Source organism: Carassius carassius, chromosome 6 (genome assembly GCF_963082965.1).
Source record: "Carassius carassius chromosome 6, fCarCar2.1, whole genome shotgun sequence".
In the NCBI taxonomy this organism is placed as follows: domain Eukaryota; kingdom Metazoa; phylum Chordata; class Actinopteri; order Cypriniformes; family Cyprinidae; genus Carassius; species Carassius carassius.
This window is the reverse complement of record NC_081760.1, coordinates 29424641-29442635: the sequence shown is the minus strand read 5'-3', so window position 1 is coordinate 29442635 and position 17995 is coordinate 29424641. Positions and strand designations below refer to the sequence as shown.

General features: G+C 37.4%; 1 protein-coding gene across 1 annotated transcript; it reads left to right on the top strand.

The window, feature by feature from the left end:
- The first annotated feature begins 13185 nt into the window (after window positions 1–13185).
- Window positions 13186–17734, top strand: LOC132142600 (reticulon-4 receptor-like 2). The gene is made up of 3 exons (XM_059552594.1): window positions 13186–13375; window positions 14114–14340; window positions 14538–17734. The coding sequence occupies exons 1-3, from the start codon at window positions 13321–13323 to the stop codon at window positions 15627–15629; spliced, it is 1374 nt and encodes a 457-aa protein (XP_059408577.1). The 5' UTR covers window positions 13186–13320; the 3' UTR covers window positions 15630–17734.
- Window positions 17735–17995: the final 261 nt, after the last annotated feature.

Here is a 17995-nt window from a genome sequence, read left to right as displayed (position 1 = left end):
ACTAAATGCTAACATTAATCACGTATTATATCACTAGCTGGGGTAGTGTAATAAAAAGTTCTTGATCTTTTGGAATTAAAGCTTTCATACTATGAAATCTGAAACTTTATTGAAACTAAATGGCAAAAGTTAGTTTATACTGACAATAGCATGAATAATTAACTAAAACAAAAAACCAAAACCATTTGAAAAAAATTTACTTAAAATAAATAAATAAATAAATAAATAAAATAAACTTTAACTGAAATTAAATAAATAAAATATAATTTCAGCTACATTTCGCATTTTCATTTGATGCAACTTGATGAACTAAAATAACAAAAAACTGAAATAAAATGATTTAAAATATAAATATATTATTATTATTATAAATAATAATAATAATGACAAAAACACACAACAATATTAATCAAATCTGAATAAAATTAAAAGACAAAATAATACTAAAAACTAACTGCAAGAATAATGATAAAACCTTTAGTAGTATCTCAATGATATAAAAATAATATTGAAATGCTTACAGCAATTTGTAACCATTTTAAGTTTGGGCGAATTCATACTGAAAAAAAAAAAGTGTTTTGGACAAACTTTCACATTTTGTAGTTCCTGGCAGTAGGGAAGAAAATGGGTTGTATGACAGTTTATTTTATTTTATTTATTTATTTTTACAGTATTTTTAGAGGGGGAATAAAAGCAATACATTAACTGACCTTAATAATAAACAATACTAAACAAACTAAATGTAGTAATGCTTATTATTAATATAATTTATAATGAAAAAAAATAGGCACACACTGAGTATCTTTAGCTACACGTTGACAGAATTATATACTTTAAAAGTACATATTAATACATTAATACTTTTTTTCTGAGAGTGCACCTAAATAATTAAAAGTAAAATAATTAATATTTTTAGAGAAAGGTTACATGCTAAAGGTATAGCCATCAATTATTATTTTTTATTTTTATATTATTATTATATTATTTTTTTTTTTTATATAAAATAATAACTTGTTTAAGCCAAAGGTTGAGTGAGTCATTTAGTCTGTTTTGATGAAGAAAAATAACTAAATTACTAAAAGACTAAATTATATCATAAATTATAGCATAAATGCACTAAAAACAAGAATTATGACCAGTTTAAGCTGTTTGAATGCAGCAGTCTAGGATTACTCATTTAAAATGAAGATTCTGAGTGAGCTGTCAAATACACTAAACTAAGATTGTGTAATAATTACACAAGCTGATTATTAACTGTTTTGGAGCATGTGCTGCATGCGCTGAATAGAAATCAGCATTTGTTTTATATCAGTTCTATGGAATTTCACTGCATTAAAAAAATTATGCTAAATAAGACAGATAGGCTTCTGCCATCATTAACAGAATGATTGTGGGTTCATATAACACCTGACCAATTTCTTCATACACATACATGAATATATATTATCCTATTAAATTGCATGGATATACACACACACTCACATTTGTTTTTGTGAAAAGTGGGGACATCCCATAGGCGTAATGGTTTTTATATTGTACAAACTGTATATTCTATGGCCCTACACCAACCCTACACCTAACCCTAACCCTCACAGGAAACTTTGTGCATTTTTACTTTCTCAAAAAAACTAATTCTGTATGGTTTATAAGCGTTTTGAAAAATGGGGACACGGGTTATGTCCTCATAAGTCATCCTCTCTTTGTCATACCTGTGTCATACCCATGTCATTATACAGAGTTGTGTCCTGATATGTCACAAAACAGCACATACACACACACACAGACACACACACACACACACACACACACACACACACACACACACATATATATATATATATATATATATATATTCCTTATATTATCCATTTTTAGACCTTCCTGAATTCATTAATAATTTATTTGAAATTGAGGTCATGCATCCCATATAAGGCCGAAACTCACACAAATGCATTTTAAAGATTCAATCCGGCTGCATAGAAACTCCAGCCTTTTCATTGACGTCAGTCACCCCGTGGCCTCGTTCACATAAACATCTACACACACTCTCCAGGTACCTTGGGAAATCTATTAATTCCACATCCACAGTGTGTGACAGGCGCTTGAGCTTTTGTCAAGGCAATCCCAATCAAACCATTAGTAAATTGAATGAATAATAATTTAGTCGTAAATAAAATCATCCACATGATGACCTTTCACCTGAGGATCTCATCCGGGATGATCCCACAGGTTCAGACACCTTTAGTAATTTAGCACACTACCAGATACCTTCAATAACAGCCACAGCTGACGGTAAGTGGAGCTTTCAGTGAAGGGGTGTGCTTGTAAACTTATATTATTATTATTATTTTACAAGAACGGCATGAAGAGAGCATGCACAGCTGTTGTTTATATTGCTGTGTGTAGCCTGTGGAAGTAATGTTAGCTACAGCAAGGGGCTACAGTATTTTTGTTCAATACTTTCCTAATGACAATTTTATGATTGGTTTATAAAGGCTACTATTTTTATCACAGAACAAGGCAGTTAATATAATTTAGAATTTCTATACTAAATGATATGTCAATCAGTTCTGCATTTTTCATATAGTTTATGTATTTATAACCTGGAGATAACTTGAAAAACACACATAAACCATAATTTATGAGTCGTGTGTTTATTGTCTTCACGTTTCATTAAAAGCCGTGTTCCATGTCCCCCTTTTACACTTTGAGCACCTGTCCCTCCAAAGCTCTCTGCACGGTTCTGGTGTGTGATCCTCCTGTCTCTCACACTCTTTTCATCCTCACACTCCGAGGGGTAATGAAGTGAAGACAGCGCATGATCTGGGACACAGGCTGGAATGATTTAGAGCGAAGATAGGCTCAGTGGGATTCTGAGGTAATTGAATCTCACTCTTGTACTACCACACAACCACCACAAGAAGGTACTAACAATTGTGTTTTGTCAGTCCACTTATTTTCCCTATTCTTATGCTTGTTTCACACATTTTTCTGCACTTTTCTATTGAAAATAAATGTAGCTGCTTCACATTCACAACATTCAAGGCACACCTCATGATGACATCAACAACACAATGGCTCCTCAAGGATCTATTTCTGATCTGACTCTTAAAAATACTTTATTAGTGTAACCTAATATAGTTCAGTTATTTAGTATCATTTTAATGATCAGTTAAATTAGATCAGCACATTAGTTTACCTGAGAAAACCCTTTTACAGCACAATAGCCTATCCTCTTTCATTAATGGATTTTCTGTGTTCCATTTAAACACACATACAGAAAATCTACAGAGTTGTCTTTTGCCATTTTATCTCTCTGCTTCTGAACCACAAGCGTACACAGAACCTGCAAGAGCTGTATGTGTGTGTGTGTGTGTGTGTTGTGTGTGTGTGTGTGTGTGTGTGTGTGTGTGTGTGTGTGTGTGTGTGTGTGTGTGTGTGTGTGTGTGTGTGTGTGTGTGTGTGTGTGTGTGTGGCAGATCCCTTTCTTGCGTCACCGCTGTGTTGTGAGTTAGCCGGGGGAGAAGCGCTTCTTTTTCTGGAACTACCTAAAAAGTATTTCCGCCGAGAGTGATGTAAGCTATTTGTCTCAGTGTTTAACAAATGAGTGGGTGTGAACCTATCAGTAAGATAGAGAGAGTTAGAGAGAAAGTGACAGAGAGATAGTGGAGAACAGGCAAAGGGTGAACTACAAAGCTGACACCTACAAAGCTGCATTTTTATCTTACTTTACACTGTGAAGAAGAAAAAAAAAAGGTTAAAATGTGCAGGTGTTATATTGAGCAGGTGTTATATTGAGGAGCCGTTTCTACCTGATCTGACTCTTAAATCTGATTTTTTTTTTGGTGTCTAGCAAATGGTTGATTCAGTGATACTAGATCATATTTAAAAAAAAAAAAGTAATCTAGATGTTACCTGAAAAACATTTTAACAATGTACTCCGCTGTCACATATCTTATGCATTCAGTTGTACATTTCAAGGATTTTCATCTTCGATTATTATCAAGTACTTTGTTCTCCCTCTGTCTCCACTCTTTGCCACAGCTTGTCCCTGTTTTGTCAGCCTCCTTCTCTCTTTCTCTCATTCTGGCTAATGGTGTCAGTGCTGCATGTGGATCTGCGTCATCGGTGAGTGGTGTCTGATTGACTGGGTTAAAAATAAAGAGCAGAGAGGGGTGAGAGTGTGTGTTTGTGTGTGTGTTTGTGTGTGTGTGTGTGTGTGTGTGAGTGAGTGCATGAGGCTGAGAGGCCAGAAACTGCGTTGGGATGCTGGGGCAAGTCTGAGGAATCTGGGGGAAGAGCCATATGTGAATACAGGGTATTTTTAGCAGGAAAAAAATGAGTTAGTGTTGGATAGGTGTAAAAGTGGAAAGAGGAAGAGATATGATATTCAACATGGAAGAATATTTATAGGAAGCTTTAATTTGTTGGAAATGAAAGCATCAGAAAACGTGGAAGGATAGCTGAGATTTGTAAACATGTTGAATACGAGCAAAGTTATCATTTTACTTATCATTGTAGTTTTATTTATTTATTTATTTTATTTTAGTTTTAGTTAAAGTTTTAGTAATTTTGTTGTGCTTTTGTCTTTTTTAATATATATATATATATATATATATATATATATATATATATATATTTACTACTTTTATTATTTTTTAGTTATTTTAGTACAATCTAGCGGAAACAAAATAAAGGTTTTAATTTCATTTCAGTTAGTTTATTTTTATATATTTTAATTATTTAATTTTTTTTTTTTGCATGATTGCAAATGTGGTTTTACATTTATTCATGTAGAAAATGCTTTCATCCACAGCAACAATTAGCTAAAGCAGCCATTAGTGCTTGAACACTGCAAAGACTACAGCCAACAGACAAATAGCACCTGTGTGAGATTAAATAAGTGTCTATATCAGCAGTCTAATATTCATCATTCAAAAAGGGAAACCAAATGCATCTAAACAAACTGTAAGCAAAGCTTGTATATCATTTTGCATATAAATCTTGTTGATAAGTTGGTCTTCATGTTCTACATTCTAGGCAGCCATGTTGTTAAGAATTTTTTCCATATTAGAATGGTTAAGATCAGGTTAAGATTAATATGTAAAATTAGAAGAGCAATCTGTATTGTATGTGACCTTTTGACTTTGGTTTTTGCTTGCTTGCTTTCTTTACTTTCACTTTTTTCTTCACATGCAATCATCATCTAAGCTAAATAGGCAATCAGCAAACTGCATGAAACCATTTCACCACAAAAGCAAAGCTGACAGACTCTCAACAACAGCCTGGAATTGGCCGATAGCCAACCATAGGCTTGGTGTGTCACTCACAACCTTTAGCCAGTGACTTCTCAGGCAATAAGTTAGTACAACAAAACTTGAGAACAACAACAACTGGCATTCCCTACATTTATACACAAACTGAATGGCAGCTGCAACTTTCAGATGCCATTGTTTGAGTTATGCTCAAATGTCAGTGAATTGCATGCACAGGACAGTGGATATCATAGGATACCATCTGTGCTGCATAAAATAAAATAGTAAAAAAAAAAACTATTAATAAGCTGCAAGTTAGGAGTTTACTGAGGTAAAACTCTTAGTTAGTGGTGAATATGTGTTCCCTAAACTAAAGTGTTACCGAAAGTATTTTAGGGTACAGGGTGTGAAATAATCATTGGAATTAGATGTGCCTTGCTGCCTTCCTTCTAACTTTTTGACACAGCCTTATACAACAGTCCAATAACCAAGAAGTTAATATCTAGTACCTTTTGTTTCAGATTAAATTTAGTGAATACATTTGCATATTTTTTCTCCACCAACACAAATAGCATCAAGGTTTGTATGTTGTTGCACGGGTTTACCGTTTCTCACTTGAAGCAAGAAACAAAAACAGAGAAATTATGACTTTTAAAAAACCTACTCCTTTCTTCAGGCAAAACCACATGACAGTGACAAGTTACAGACAAGGCGGTTTAACAAAACGTTATAAAAATCCCTTTATGCCAAGTCAATTGGCTGCCATTTTGTTGACACCCTGGACATCTCAGATACTTAATAATCAGGAAATCCTCAAAGGCTAAGCTCATGTTGCAATAACATATTTAGCTAATAACTGTACCTAAATGTAGCTTCTTTAGTTCAAATCATGGTATTTTCCAGTAGGCCAATCAAATCAAAAGACTGGAACAAACTGTTGTATAAAAAAACAGGAAATGACACTCTGTTTGACACTGCTATGATCACATTGTCACATTCACACATTGTAACAGTTCAAGCTGAGTATCACACAAGCACATTTCCACAATGCACACACAGGGTCAGAGAGCTGTGTCTGTACATGAACACACAAACATTACACGTTTTGCCCTCAGAACACTTGCCCACACGCCGATCACACACACAGAAGGCAGTGAGCAAACTAACACTTGCATCCCTCTCTTTGAGTCTGACAAAGAGTCAGCGCAGAAATGAAGGTGAGGAAGAAAAGAAGTGAGGAGTGTGAGAGAGAGGAAAACAGCATGGTAGAGGAGGAAAGTGAGGGTGTCACCAAAAGACAAAAAAACAAAAAACACAAAAAGAGAAAAAGAATGAGCCAGGAGGAGAGCTAGGAAGAACTGTAATCTCAAAAGGCACATGTGAGAGAAAGCCAGAGAGAAGTAATGTGCCTGAGAGCAAAACAGAAAGAGGGAAGCGTAGAGGAGAAGACAGCCTGCTTTTGTAGATCTACTTTGCTTTGAGGGATTTATTCAGAGAAACAAAGACAGACACTCAGCAGTGATCATGGATCATCAGTGACAGAGGAAAGAGACAAGTGTGAAAATAACAGAAAAATGGACTGAAAGATGTGGGTCAGGGTTTTGCAATAACTGCAAAATGAGTGAAGAGTTTACTATACATGGATGAAAGTGTAGATATAGTTGTACATACAGACGTAGACGTGCCTATAGATGTAGTGAGATATAGATGTATAAATGTAGATATTAGGCGTCTACAGATAGAGTGTAGACAAGTACACATTAGGTGCCCATAGATAAAGAAATAGATGCTGATAGATGTAAATACAGATAGCTGGCTATAGATTTATATAAAGATAGATGTCTATACAGTAGATATGCATTTAGCCTATATGAAGAAGTGGTTCTCAAATGATTGGGTCACAGACGGTGAAAAAAATAAATCAATAACAAAATGCAGCTAACTAAATAATTCATGATTTTTTTAAGGATGGGAAAATATTCAATATTTAAAACAATTTTAAATATTTATTTCTTCAAAATATTAATGAAGACAATTTTGTATACTTTTCTACCATTTCGCTCCTGGGTTTGGCTGTCATATGATTTACCAGTGCAAAATTCTGGTCGTAAATCAAAACCAGTTTATAGATATAGATGTGGCCAACTGATAGATTTAGATGTAGGTTTAGATATAGATATAGGTGCCTACAAATATAGATAAAGATCTAAAAACACAAAGATGTCTACAGATATATAAATAACAGAGAGTTTAGGATGAGGTCATCCGGTGTAGATATAGATAGGAGACTATAGATAAAGATATAGATACAGAAAGATGTCTGTAGGTGTGCATGTATATATATATCTGTAATTCTAATAAATATAATAATTGAATATATCATTAAATTGCAGTAAAAACACAAAGACAGATAGAACACCTTGAGTATATAAATTATTTTGCTATGATGAAATACAGAAAACCACAGCGCAGTGACGCAGACTTTTTTACAAGAAATGCTTCACAAAAGCATCAGTGACGTTCAGCTTCTTAGAGACACAATTTGGACTTTACGATGCATAATTAATAATCCGTCTCGCCCTGTACAAATATCTGAGAGAGTCAGATGAACACTTCATAGCCTCTTTATTCACACTGAATCACATGGATGTCTTTTCATGATTGTATTATTCTCAGCATGGCGTACAATGGTGACACAAACCACAGTATGCTATGTGAAATAAAAGCTTTTCAGATGAAATCAGTCGCATCAGGCATTTGAACACAAAGCGTCTGAATGCGCCACTGCATTTATTTATTTTTTATGTTTTTTTGCTTGGTTGATGTCATCACGCACAACTAAAATACATTTTAGTAAGATTTTAGTATTGTGACACATTCAGTGTATTGTGTACAGCCAACTTACTGTATACATTTTTTTGTGAAGTTGTAAGGGGATATTCATTCATTCAAACATTCAAAACCCTTTTCAATAAATTAATTTTGTGCATTGTAATGGAAATAGATCAAATCAGTAAATGATGGCCGGTGCAGAGTGCATGACTACTTTTAAAGAGCGTATAAAAGTATGAGAAACACGGAGAGGAAGTGGGTCTGTAAGTAGGAAGAGGAGAAAAAAAAAACAGCGATTAACCAAATACAATGCTTCTGTCAAGAGAGATAGGAAAAGTCTGACAGCTTGTCATTGTCTTTTTGTCTAAAGCGTGGCTTGAAGTCACTATCTAATTATAATCTTGTGTTGTCATTGCAGGCAGTGATGTATTAGGCTGAAGAACTTTCCAGATGCAAATAGATGCTTCTATTAATTTTTTTTTTTTTTACTTTATTTAACATTAAAACAGTTGTGTTTTAATAAAAAGTCTTGTTTTAATGAAATCCTATTTAAAATATAAATTATTGCATGTAGAATCAATATAATATAAACTCATTATAGCATTTATTGTGTGAAAATGATTTTTAGCTTTTACACAAATTATGACTGTTCCTCAGTTCTGGTGTGATATGACCAAGAATTTTGCTACTAATAATGTTTTTTTTTTGCACTTGTTTACCAAGGACCCACCAGTGCTGGTGAAGAGCAAGAAAATGATGAAATATGAGACTTGAAGTATGAGAAATATATATAAAAAAATTTGGTCTTTGAAGAGAGGAAAAATCAAGGGAAATATCACTTGTAAATATGTACTTTAAGGTTAGGCCTTAGTTATAATAGCCTTCACAAGATAGAAGAGGCTGATATTTTATTCCAAAAATGTCAATGAACATTTGATATTTGATGGTGGAAAAATGTAGTTTGCTCAGGCGGAAAGAATGACAAAATATTCATTACAGGACATTTCATTTCAAAGTGTCCACTTGAAGAAACACTCATTTGGGTCTTTCTGTGAATTTACTGAATAAGTGACTCACACTATTTTAGCCCTATGATCCACCTGTGACTGTTGTAAAGCCCTGGATGACTTCTTTCTTACGCAATCAAGGCTCCATCATCATTATATTTTAGTCTTAAAGATGAGCCACTTGAGCCGACATGAACGCTTCTAGTCAACAGCAGCATCAATTTCCTGCCAAATCTCTAGTGGACACTCGGTTTTGAGATGCCCAGTGAATGTGTCTAAGATGGATTTCATCTCATCAAAGCAATCAAAGCACATTTTCAGAGGGGCTTTTGGAGCAGATTTTCTGTAGTCATACAAGTGACGTATAATAGAGACAATTATAGAAGAGTCATATAAGAGATATCTAAGAGACACTTCATCCATTATATTTGCCGCTACAAACATTGTTAAACATGGACAGCATGTTTAGAAGTTATTTACACCTATAGACTGTAAATATTCATAAATATTCATAGGATTAATTAATGAGTGTAGGTGTGATGACAGTTTACGTTAACAGGATCTTGATACTACCACATTAGAATTTTACACAAATTCAGATATGTGAATATATAAATGAATTAAGGTCCTAAACAACACACACACACATACACACATAGTAGCTGGCAAACCTTTATATTCTTTCTGGTGAAGCTGTTCAACCAATCCTGATGGTTAATGTATTTAGTCTGGTGGAAAAACTAACACACTAGTGTCTTTGAGTTCTGTCATTAGTTTCTTCTTTATAAAGTCCACTTAACTGATTTAATTTCTTCTTTGTAACCAATTTCACACTTAACTGTCAAAACAAGCTACAGTATTATGGTTCACAGGAGTTGCTCAACCACCAGTCTTTAGAAAGTTCCCGGTATTATGTTTAAGATATGTTCTGATTTTTACAAAATTTCCAAAGAACAGCAATTTAAGAACCAAATAGCAGTTGAGATGTTTGCGTTGTGGAGATCGAAGGGACATTTAATGCATTTTATTACTTAAGTTCTTAAAACGAATTCCTTTTTTTGGGGCTGTTTTTTTAATTCACCACAAAATGTCTGGTTTTTGTCACAGTGTCTGGGTTGTGTTCCCTGGGTGTCCACTAGATGTCCTCTTTTCCCACGGTGTCTTTCACTTCATTAATCACATTCCTCACGTCCCTGCTTAATTATTGCACCCAGCTGTCACTAATTACCTATCATCACACCCTGTCAGTTTCCCATTAGCCCTTTGTTTCTCCTTGTGTATATAACCCGGTCTGTCTTAGTATGTGTCACGGAGTCGTTGTTTATTCATGTCCGTCAGTTCGTGCCCTTGCCTTGTCTTCTTGTTTAGTTTATGTTTTGTTTGGATATTCTGGTTTTGACCCTGCCTGGACTGTTTACCCCTGTGGATTACCCTTTAATAAATGACTTACCTGCAAATTGGTTCCCTCTCCTGTGTTATCTGTAACACCCAACGTGACAGTTTTAGTGTGATTTTGTGCAAAAGTCTTTTGTGTTCTTTATGAAACAAGTTCAGTTAAGCAATAAGCTGCCTTATTGAAGACAGTAGTATCATTAATCAGCCCACAAAGATTCATATATCTGAACAAAACTATAGTGTTGATCCAGAACATACCCCCCCCCCCCCCCCATACACACACATATTACTTGCCCCTGTGACAGAAGCAGAAAGACATAAAGAGTTTAAGAACAAAGAAATAATGAGCAAGCAGGGGAAACAGAGTAATAGAGAAAGAGAGAGAGAGAGTAAAGGGGGACTGTGAAGGTACCACAGGGGTTTTTAACGTTTGATTGTGGTAGTGCATCATTTGATTCTCCTGAAACCTGATTACAGCACTCTGGGCTTTGCTGTAACTATTCTTGTATCCAGACAAGCAGAGCTAAGGGAATTACCACACAGGAAGAGAACAGTGATAGCCTCAGTATATTAGCTTAGTCCATAATGTCCATAAAAACAGCATTCCTCACTTCACTTCCTGATATAAACAATAAATAGCTTTATTATTTATAGACTATTTTAGGGCATGATCCATTCATGTTATCTAAATTGTATCTAAATTGTGTTTTGGCAGTTCACAGTGTCTAGAGAAATACAACAAGCTGCCAAAATACAATTTGGGTGTAAGAGATAACCTAAACCGATAGTCAATCAATTTTGTTGCATTCCTGTGTATGTCTTTTTTGTATGATTAACACAGAAATTTTTACTTATTTATTTAAAGTAACCAAATTCTTAGAATAATATGTAAACGCAAATTAAGTTTCAGTCAGCATGTTCTCACCATAAAATAATAAATAAATGAATAAAAATCTTATTTTGTGTTCTACAGTCATACAGTTTCAAAACAACATCAGGGTGAGTAATGATGTCATAATTTTCACTTTTGGGTAAACTGTCCCTTAAATTTGGGGATCATACTCCTCCAAACCCTCCCTTCTGCCCTCCATTATTTCTCTAACGCACAGCAAACCATTGAGGTTCATGACGCAGGACTCTAAAGTTATCAGAGCTGATTTTATTCTGCTATCTCTATGCAACAAGGCAAAGCAAATCTGTCATTATATGTGGGTTGCCACTGTAGAGCACTCCCTTAGGGCACTACAAAGCCACTCTTGGAACACTACAGGGATACAGCTTTAATGCATTAGGCTGCTGGCCCGCACACTAATCAAGCCTTATGTGCACCATCCCTCTGTGCAGTCCCATATCCCTCTCGTTCCACTATCTATGAGTCATGTGTCACTTCTTTGCCTTGCTTTTAACTCCACAAACCCCCTTTCCAACCATACTTTGTACTTCCTCCTAGTCTTTTTCTTCCTCCGTCATAGTCTTTTTGTTGTTGCATTGTAATTCATTTTCATACACAACTGTACCACAACCCAGAAGCTGTCAGTCATGGCATTCATTCGGCTGACTGTTGGCGATAGGGGAATATACATGATACATGAAAACACTCACACGTCCAGCTAGTAGGTGTAGGTGGAGCGGGGAAAGCCTGTTCGTCCAGTCATCTTGTGTTTTTGTGGAGGTGGAGAGGGAGGGAGGAAAAGAAAGAGGTGTCCAGAATATGCGCGAATAGAGGAGGTGCTTAATAACAACATGGACATCCTCGGATCTACTGTTGTCTTTCAGTTTGTCTGTCTGTTTAATACAAAGATCTCTGGAATACTTGATTCTGACTGGTCAGTGAAAGATAATGAATGGCTGACTTTACATTATCTCTTACACGGATGTTATAAAGGAAATGCACTGTATGATCATAGGAAGCATTTTTCACATTAACACTTTTAAAGCAATGAATATATATTTTTATATATATTTTTATAATATATGTAATTAATGATTGTTTAAATGATCATGTGTGAACCTTGTATGAACTATGTTGTGAATTCAGCCTAGACCTTTAACTTTGGAGTAAATAACATACTCAAAGGAAAATGGCTTATAATGGCTGATTAAATGGCTGATTCCAGGAGGCTGCCCATATAGGAGATGATAAAACCAACTTTGGTATTGGTTTGTCTTTCCTTCCAGTAAGTGCCAGTTATTGCATTTTTTAGTCACCCATTATCAAGCCCCTTAGCGATTAACTCAGTGTTAAAGTTTCATAATTATATATAGGTCATGACTTGTGTCCCTAGAGTTTAAAGTCTTTCCTGCAAACAATGCGTTTGTTTCATTCAGGTGTCTCAATGATGATGCGGAGGACAACATAAGGACGCATAAATGCAAAGGGACGCATATGCAAAGCTAAGAAACGAGCTGTGTGCCTCTTTCATGTGCCTCATCGTGCGCTCCTCCTCGCATGCTCTCAGCTCAGTCATTACCGGGCGCCGTGCCTGCGCTTCCCCGCCCTTTTCAACTACGTCTTCACAATCGTAACTCTGAGATAAGACGTCTGACTTCCCTCTGTCCAAACTGGTACGCGAGAGCCCTCCCCTCCTCTCTCCGTTCCGCCTTTTCCGTTTGCCACCCTCGCTTGGGCTTGACCCGACTGGTGACGTAGGAGAGAATCCGTGGTGCCCACAGCCGTAGGCGCGCGCTGCGCTCGGGTATAAATTGAGCCCGGGACCCATCATTCGGCACTCTCTCAGTCGCTCCGACTCGGGAACCAGAGCATCAGCGGAGATAGCAGGGAATCAGTCGCTAAACTCCTCAGGCTAACTCGCTCTCAGCTTTGGTTCGGAATGGAAACATCAACTTTTACGCGGAGCCAAGGCTCCTTTGCGCACACCTTTAAGAGTGAGTTTCTGCTTCTTCTCTGTTCAACTTTATTGTGAATATGCTTTTGAAATGCTGAACTTTCTTAAATATTCTATGTAATGGAAATTAATGCATTGGAAATAATTTAAGGACATAGAATATGATCAAACTGGCTTTCGAGAATGCTTGATTTTATGCAGCTCCAGATGGTTAGAATATATTTTGTGTTCGATGCGTAAAATGTTTTGCATTTATGTGTCAGTGCTTTAAATTAAATTTAATTCAGAGTCTTACCAAATGTATGCATAAATGTAACATTTTAAAGTTAAACTTGGAATTACATTTAGATACAGGGAGATGGAGACAATAATGTTCGGAATGGTGGATTGTAAAAATGTTAGATTATAAAAACTGCTACATTTAATTTGTAAGTGAAAGCAAAGTAACAACCTGCAATGATAAGTTAAATTGCACGTTTTCGACCACTTCAAACTGAATTACTTTTGAGCTGAAGATCCGAAAACTTCTAAAATCATGTCTTAATGAGAGAAGTTATTGTCTCAACGTAAATGGATGGAAACCAATATGTTGTTACAATGAGGAAAACATTTTATTGCATTTGTAGAAATTCGTTTGGAGATTTCAAAACCAGATCATTTTATTATCATGAATTAAGGTATATATGATTTGGAAAGCTCTCCTTAAGACATTGAGCAGGGAACTTGTGTGTTAGTTATTACGACTTTGTGATGTGACGCGCTCCTCTCTTTCCATCAGGCGCGCTCTCGCTCTGGCTGGTTGTCTGGCTGATCGTGGTAAAACCCGTGCCAGCGCATAACTGCCCCCACCGGTGCGTGTGTTACCCGACCCCCATGACAGTGAGCTGCCAGGCGCAGAACTTCACTATTGTGCCCCGCGGCATGCCCTCCGAATCCCAGCGCGTTTTTCTGCAGAACAACCGCATCACTGAACTGAGAGTGGGGTCTTTTGCTTTTGGCACACAGGTAAGGAAGTGTATATAGGCTCTATGTGTGGGACAGAATAGAACATTTAATATTCACATCTGTAAATATACATTTGAGAGTATATTTATGAGATATCAGTACTTTTGACTGTCTTCTTTACTAATTCTGGATTCCTTTTCCTTTTCCTCTCTCCACCTTTTCCTATCCTTTCTATCTATCAATTCATCACACACCAGGTTTTGTGGCTCTTCTCCAACAACATCACCTGGATTGAGGCCGGTTCATTCAGCGAGCTGCGTGATCTGGAGGAGCTCGATCTGGGCGACAACCCTCACCTTCACCGACTTGAGGGTGGAGCTTTTCGTGGCCTGGAGAAGCTTCAGAGCCTCCACATGCACCGCTGCCGGCTGGCCGCACTTCCCCATGACATCTTCCACAAGCTCTACAGCCTGCAGTTCCTCTACCTGCAGGAGAACCAGCTCCACTTCATCCAGGATGATCTCTTCGCTGACCTGATCAACCTCAGCCAGCTCTTCCTGCATGGCAACCGCATCCGCACTCTTTCCGAGAATGTGTTCCGTGGCCTGGTCAACCTTGACCGTCTGCTGCTGCACGACAACAGGGTCCGTCAGGTCAATCGGCGCGCTTTTCGGGACCTGGGCCGACTCACCATGCTCTTCCTCTTCAACAACTCCCTGGCAGAGCTGCCCGGTCAGGCCATGCGTGACATCACCTCCATCGAGTTCCTGCGGCTGAACAACAACCCCTGGGCCTGTGGCTGCGAGGCTCGTCCACTGTGGGAGTTCTTCAGAGGTGCACGTTTGTCCAGTTCCGAGGTTCTTTGTGCTTCACCTGCTTCTCGTCGTGGACAGGACCTGCGCTTCCTGAGGGAAATGGATTTCGCCATGTGCCCACTTCCTGACCCCGGCTCCCTCTCTGGTACCACCACCACCACCTTCAGCACCAAGACCCGCTGGTGGATCTCCAAGCACAAGCCAGTCAGCACTTCCAAGGGCATCTTTGAGAAGAGCTCTGAAACCAAGGCATACCCCTTCAAGTCCCAACATCCCTCAATCACATCTACATCCACAAAGTATGAGCTTGGGGAGGAAGAGGCTCTTCTTCCCAAGCTTGACCCAGAAGAGTATTGGGCCAACTATGGAAATGAAGATGCGGACATGACTTCTCTGCGCTGCATTGACCTTGAGTGCCCTCCCGAATTCGACTCTCTGCCACCATCTTCCTCTTCTTCTCGCTCATCATCTTCTGTTCTCTTGCTACTCTCCATGTCTGTATTGACTGTCTGCGTCCATCTTCTGTTTGGCTGAATCTATCAATCTCAGAAGAACCCTCATCCCCCTAATTTTTTCTTCTCTCTGGAGGAGGAAAAATCCTGTTTGCTCAATTTAACTCTTCAATGCCTTGATTCCTGTTTACTGTTAGCCTCACTTGTATCTTTGTTCTGTTCAGTTTGAGCCTCTTGTTCCTGGTATCTAGAGGGCACTATACTGATTTAGGATACAGTGGGTAAGCAGGGATCGTTGGGCAGTGCAGGCCCTTAATGGAAAGTAATGAAAGTTGTTCAGAGGGCTTGGTCAGTTAGGCAGATACTCTGTCCTTCTTTTTTGAGGACAAGTGTATTCTAAGCCATCTCTGTCACAGTCAGTGCAGACAGAGGATAGAAATTTCCATCTTAGGTTTACGTACAATATTTGTATGATTTTAGACTTTTTAGCCACTCTTAAGTGCTTCTATGATAGTTGTAATTATAGCTTGTGATGTCACTTCAACACCCTCTTTCCAACAACGCTACAGCTCCATTATTTCAGTAGTTAGTTGGTTACAATAGCATAGTGAGAAAATCGTTTGATTCTCTTTGGAATGCAGCGATCGAATGTAATATGTCATCTGTTATAACAGAAGGGTCTCAAAATCATCCAGGGCTCAAAAAGCACGAAAGGAATGGCGTGCAGCAGTGAAGCAAGATAGACAAAGCACAATGAAGTGATGAATTTAACGTGTTGCAATACTGCTCTAATTTAAGATGCAAAGAGAGAGTGAAAGCATGCACAGGAGAGACAGAGAGCACACACAAGAGAAGGCGAAATAATTCATTACATCACCCACCAGATATGACAGCAATTATCACTTGTGTAAATATGACATCTTGGCAGAGGGAGCTGTAAATAACGCTATGAAAGGCCTTATGTTTGTCACTGTTCTGAATGGCCAAGAATGTCACTGTGAGTAATATCTGTGATATTAATTCTATGGTCAGTGCATGGAAAGATCAATGACCTGAGAGTGTGTGAATGTTCTTTTTCTTTTTATACTGTATGTGTCTCAAAATACTGTTAATATGTTGAGTCTTTGCTGTAAAATACACTACATACATTGTTCCAAGACTTTCCTTTGTTTATTCTTCTTTTCAAATTCGAGTGTAACAGATTGTCTCTGGATATTCTAGCAAATTCCATCCTTTCTCATTTAAAGTATAGATCAACAGCTTGCAGCTATAATCAAAAAATAAAAATAATAATAACCCTGATTTGGCAAAATGCTAAACCTAGGACTGAAGCCCCGACAAGGCAATATATGAAGGACACTGTGAGAAGACTGTTTCTTGAAATGAATTGACTACTGTGGAAAAGCTGATTGGAAAATCAGAAAAATGCACTTAATGACAGATTGGTTGACATTGAGATTAATGTCTACCATTGGTCATAAACGTGTGTGGAGAATTTGCAAATACAGACTGGGCTGCTCTTGATGGGCTTGCTCAAGGCAATGGATTTCTTTGGTCGTCCTTTGCCTATTCCTCCTCTTTGGAATTGCAATAAAGAATAGAAATGCTTTAAGGAAAAAAAACAGAGAGGGCAAGGACAAGAGGAGAGAGAAAAGGAAAAGGAGAGAAAGAGAAAAAGAAATACACAGAAAGCAGGGGTGTATGTGGGCGGTATTAGACGAAGAGATGGATGATAAAGGATGTACATGCTGATGAAGAGAATTGCAATCTAAAGTTCCTTAAACCAATAGGTAGAGATAAGAAAGATTTTTTTTATATACTGTCAGTTCTAGCAATATTCTGTTTTGTGTTTACCCTGAGAAAGTATTGAAAATAATAATACTGATCTTTCTGTCCCACAGATGTTCTTTGAAATATTTATGTCTTGTAAATGTTTGTATGATGGGTAATTTATATGTAAGCTGAACGGGTAAGGTCAAACTGCCTTAAGGTGCTCTCGAGTGACCATGTTTGTGAGGTTGCTCACAGATGACCAAAGCATTAGTTATACCTTTTTACCCAGAATGTATGCATCATGTGCAACTGAATGTAAGAATTTGAAAGAATGAGCTGTTTAATCTTTTCACTACACAAAGTGTTGGACAGAAAGCATGACAAAAGAATAAATGCTTATCTGTGAATACGAAACATCTCTGGTGTGGGCGTACTTTCTTAATATCTTCATCCAACGGCCACGAACAGAATCTCACATGTGCCTTCTCTCCCTCGCATCTCTCAGTCTGACCTCCCTTGGCACATACATACAGACAGACAGACAGACAAACACTCACACATTTACTCCTCACCGCTTGCAAAGTTCTTTGAAGGCAACATCATTCACTACAACATTCAGTTACCATGCAACACATTGGCTGCCATTCCGTGCTTCAATTCAGAGTTGCAGAGTAT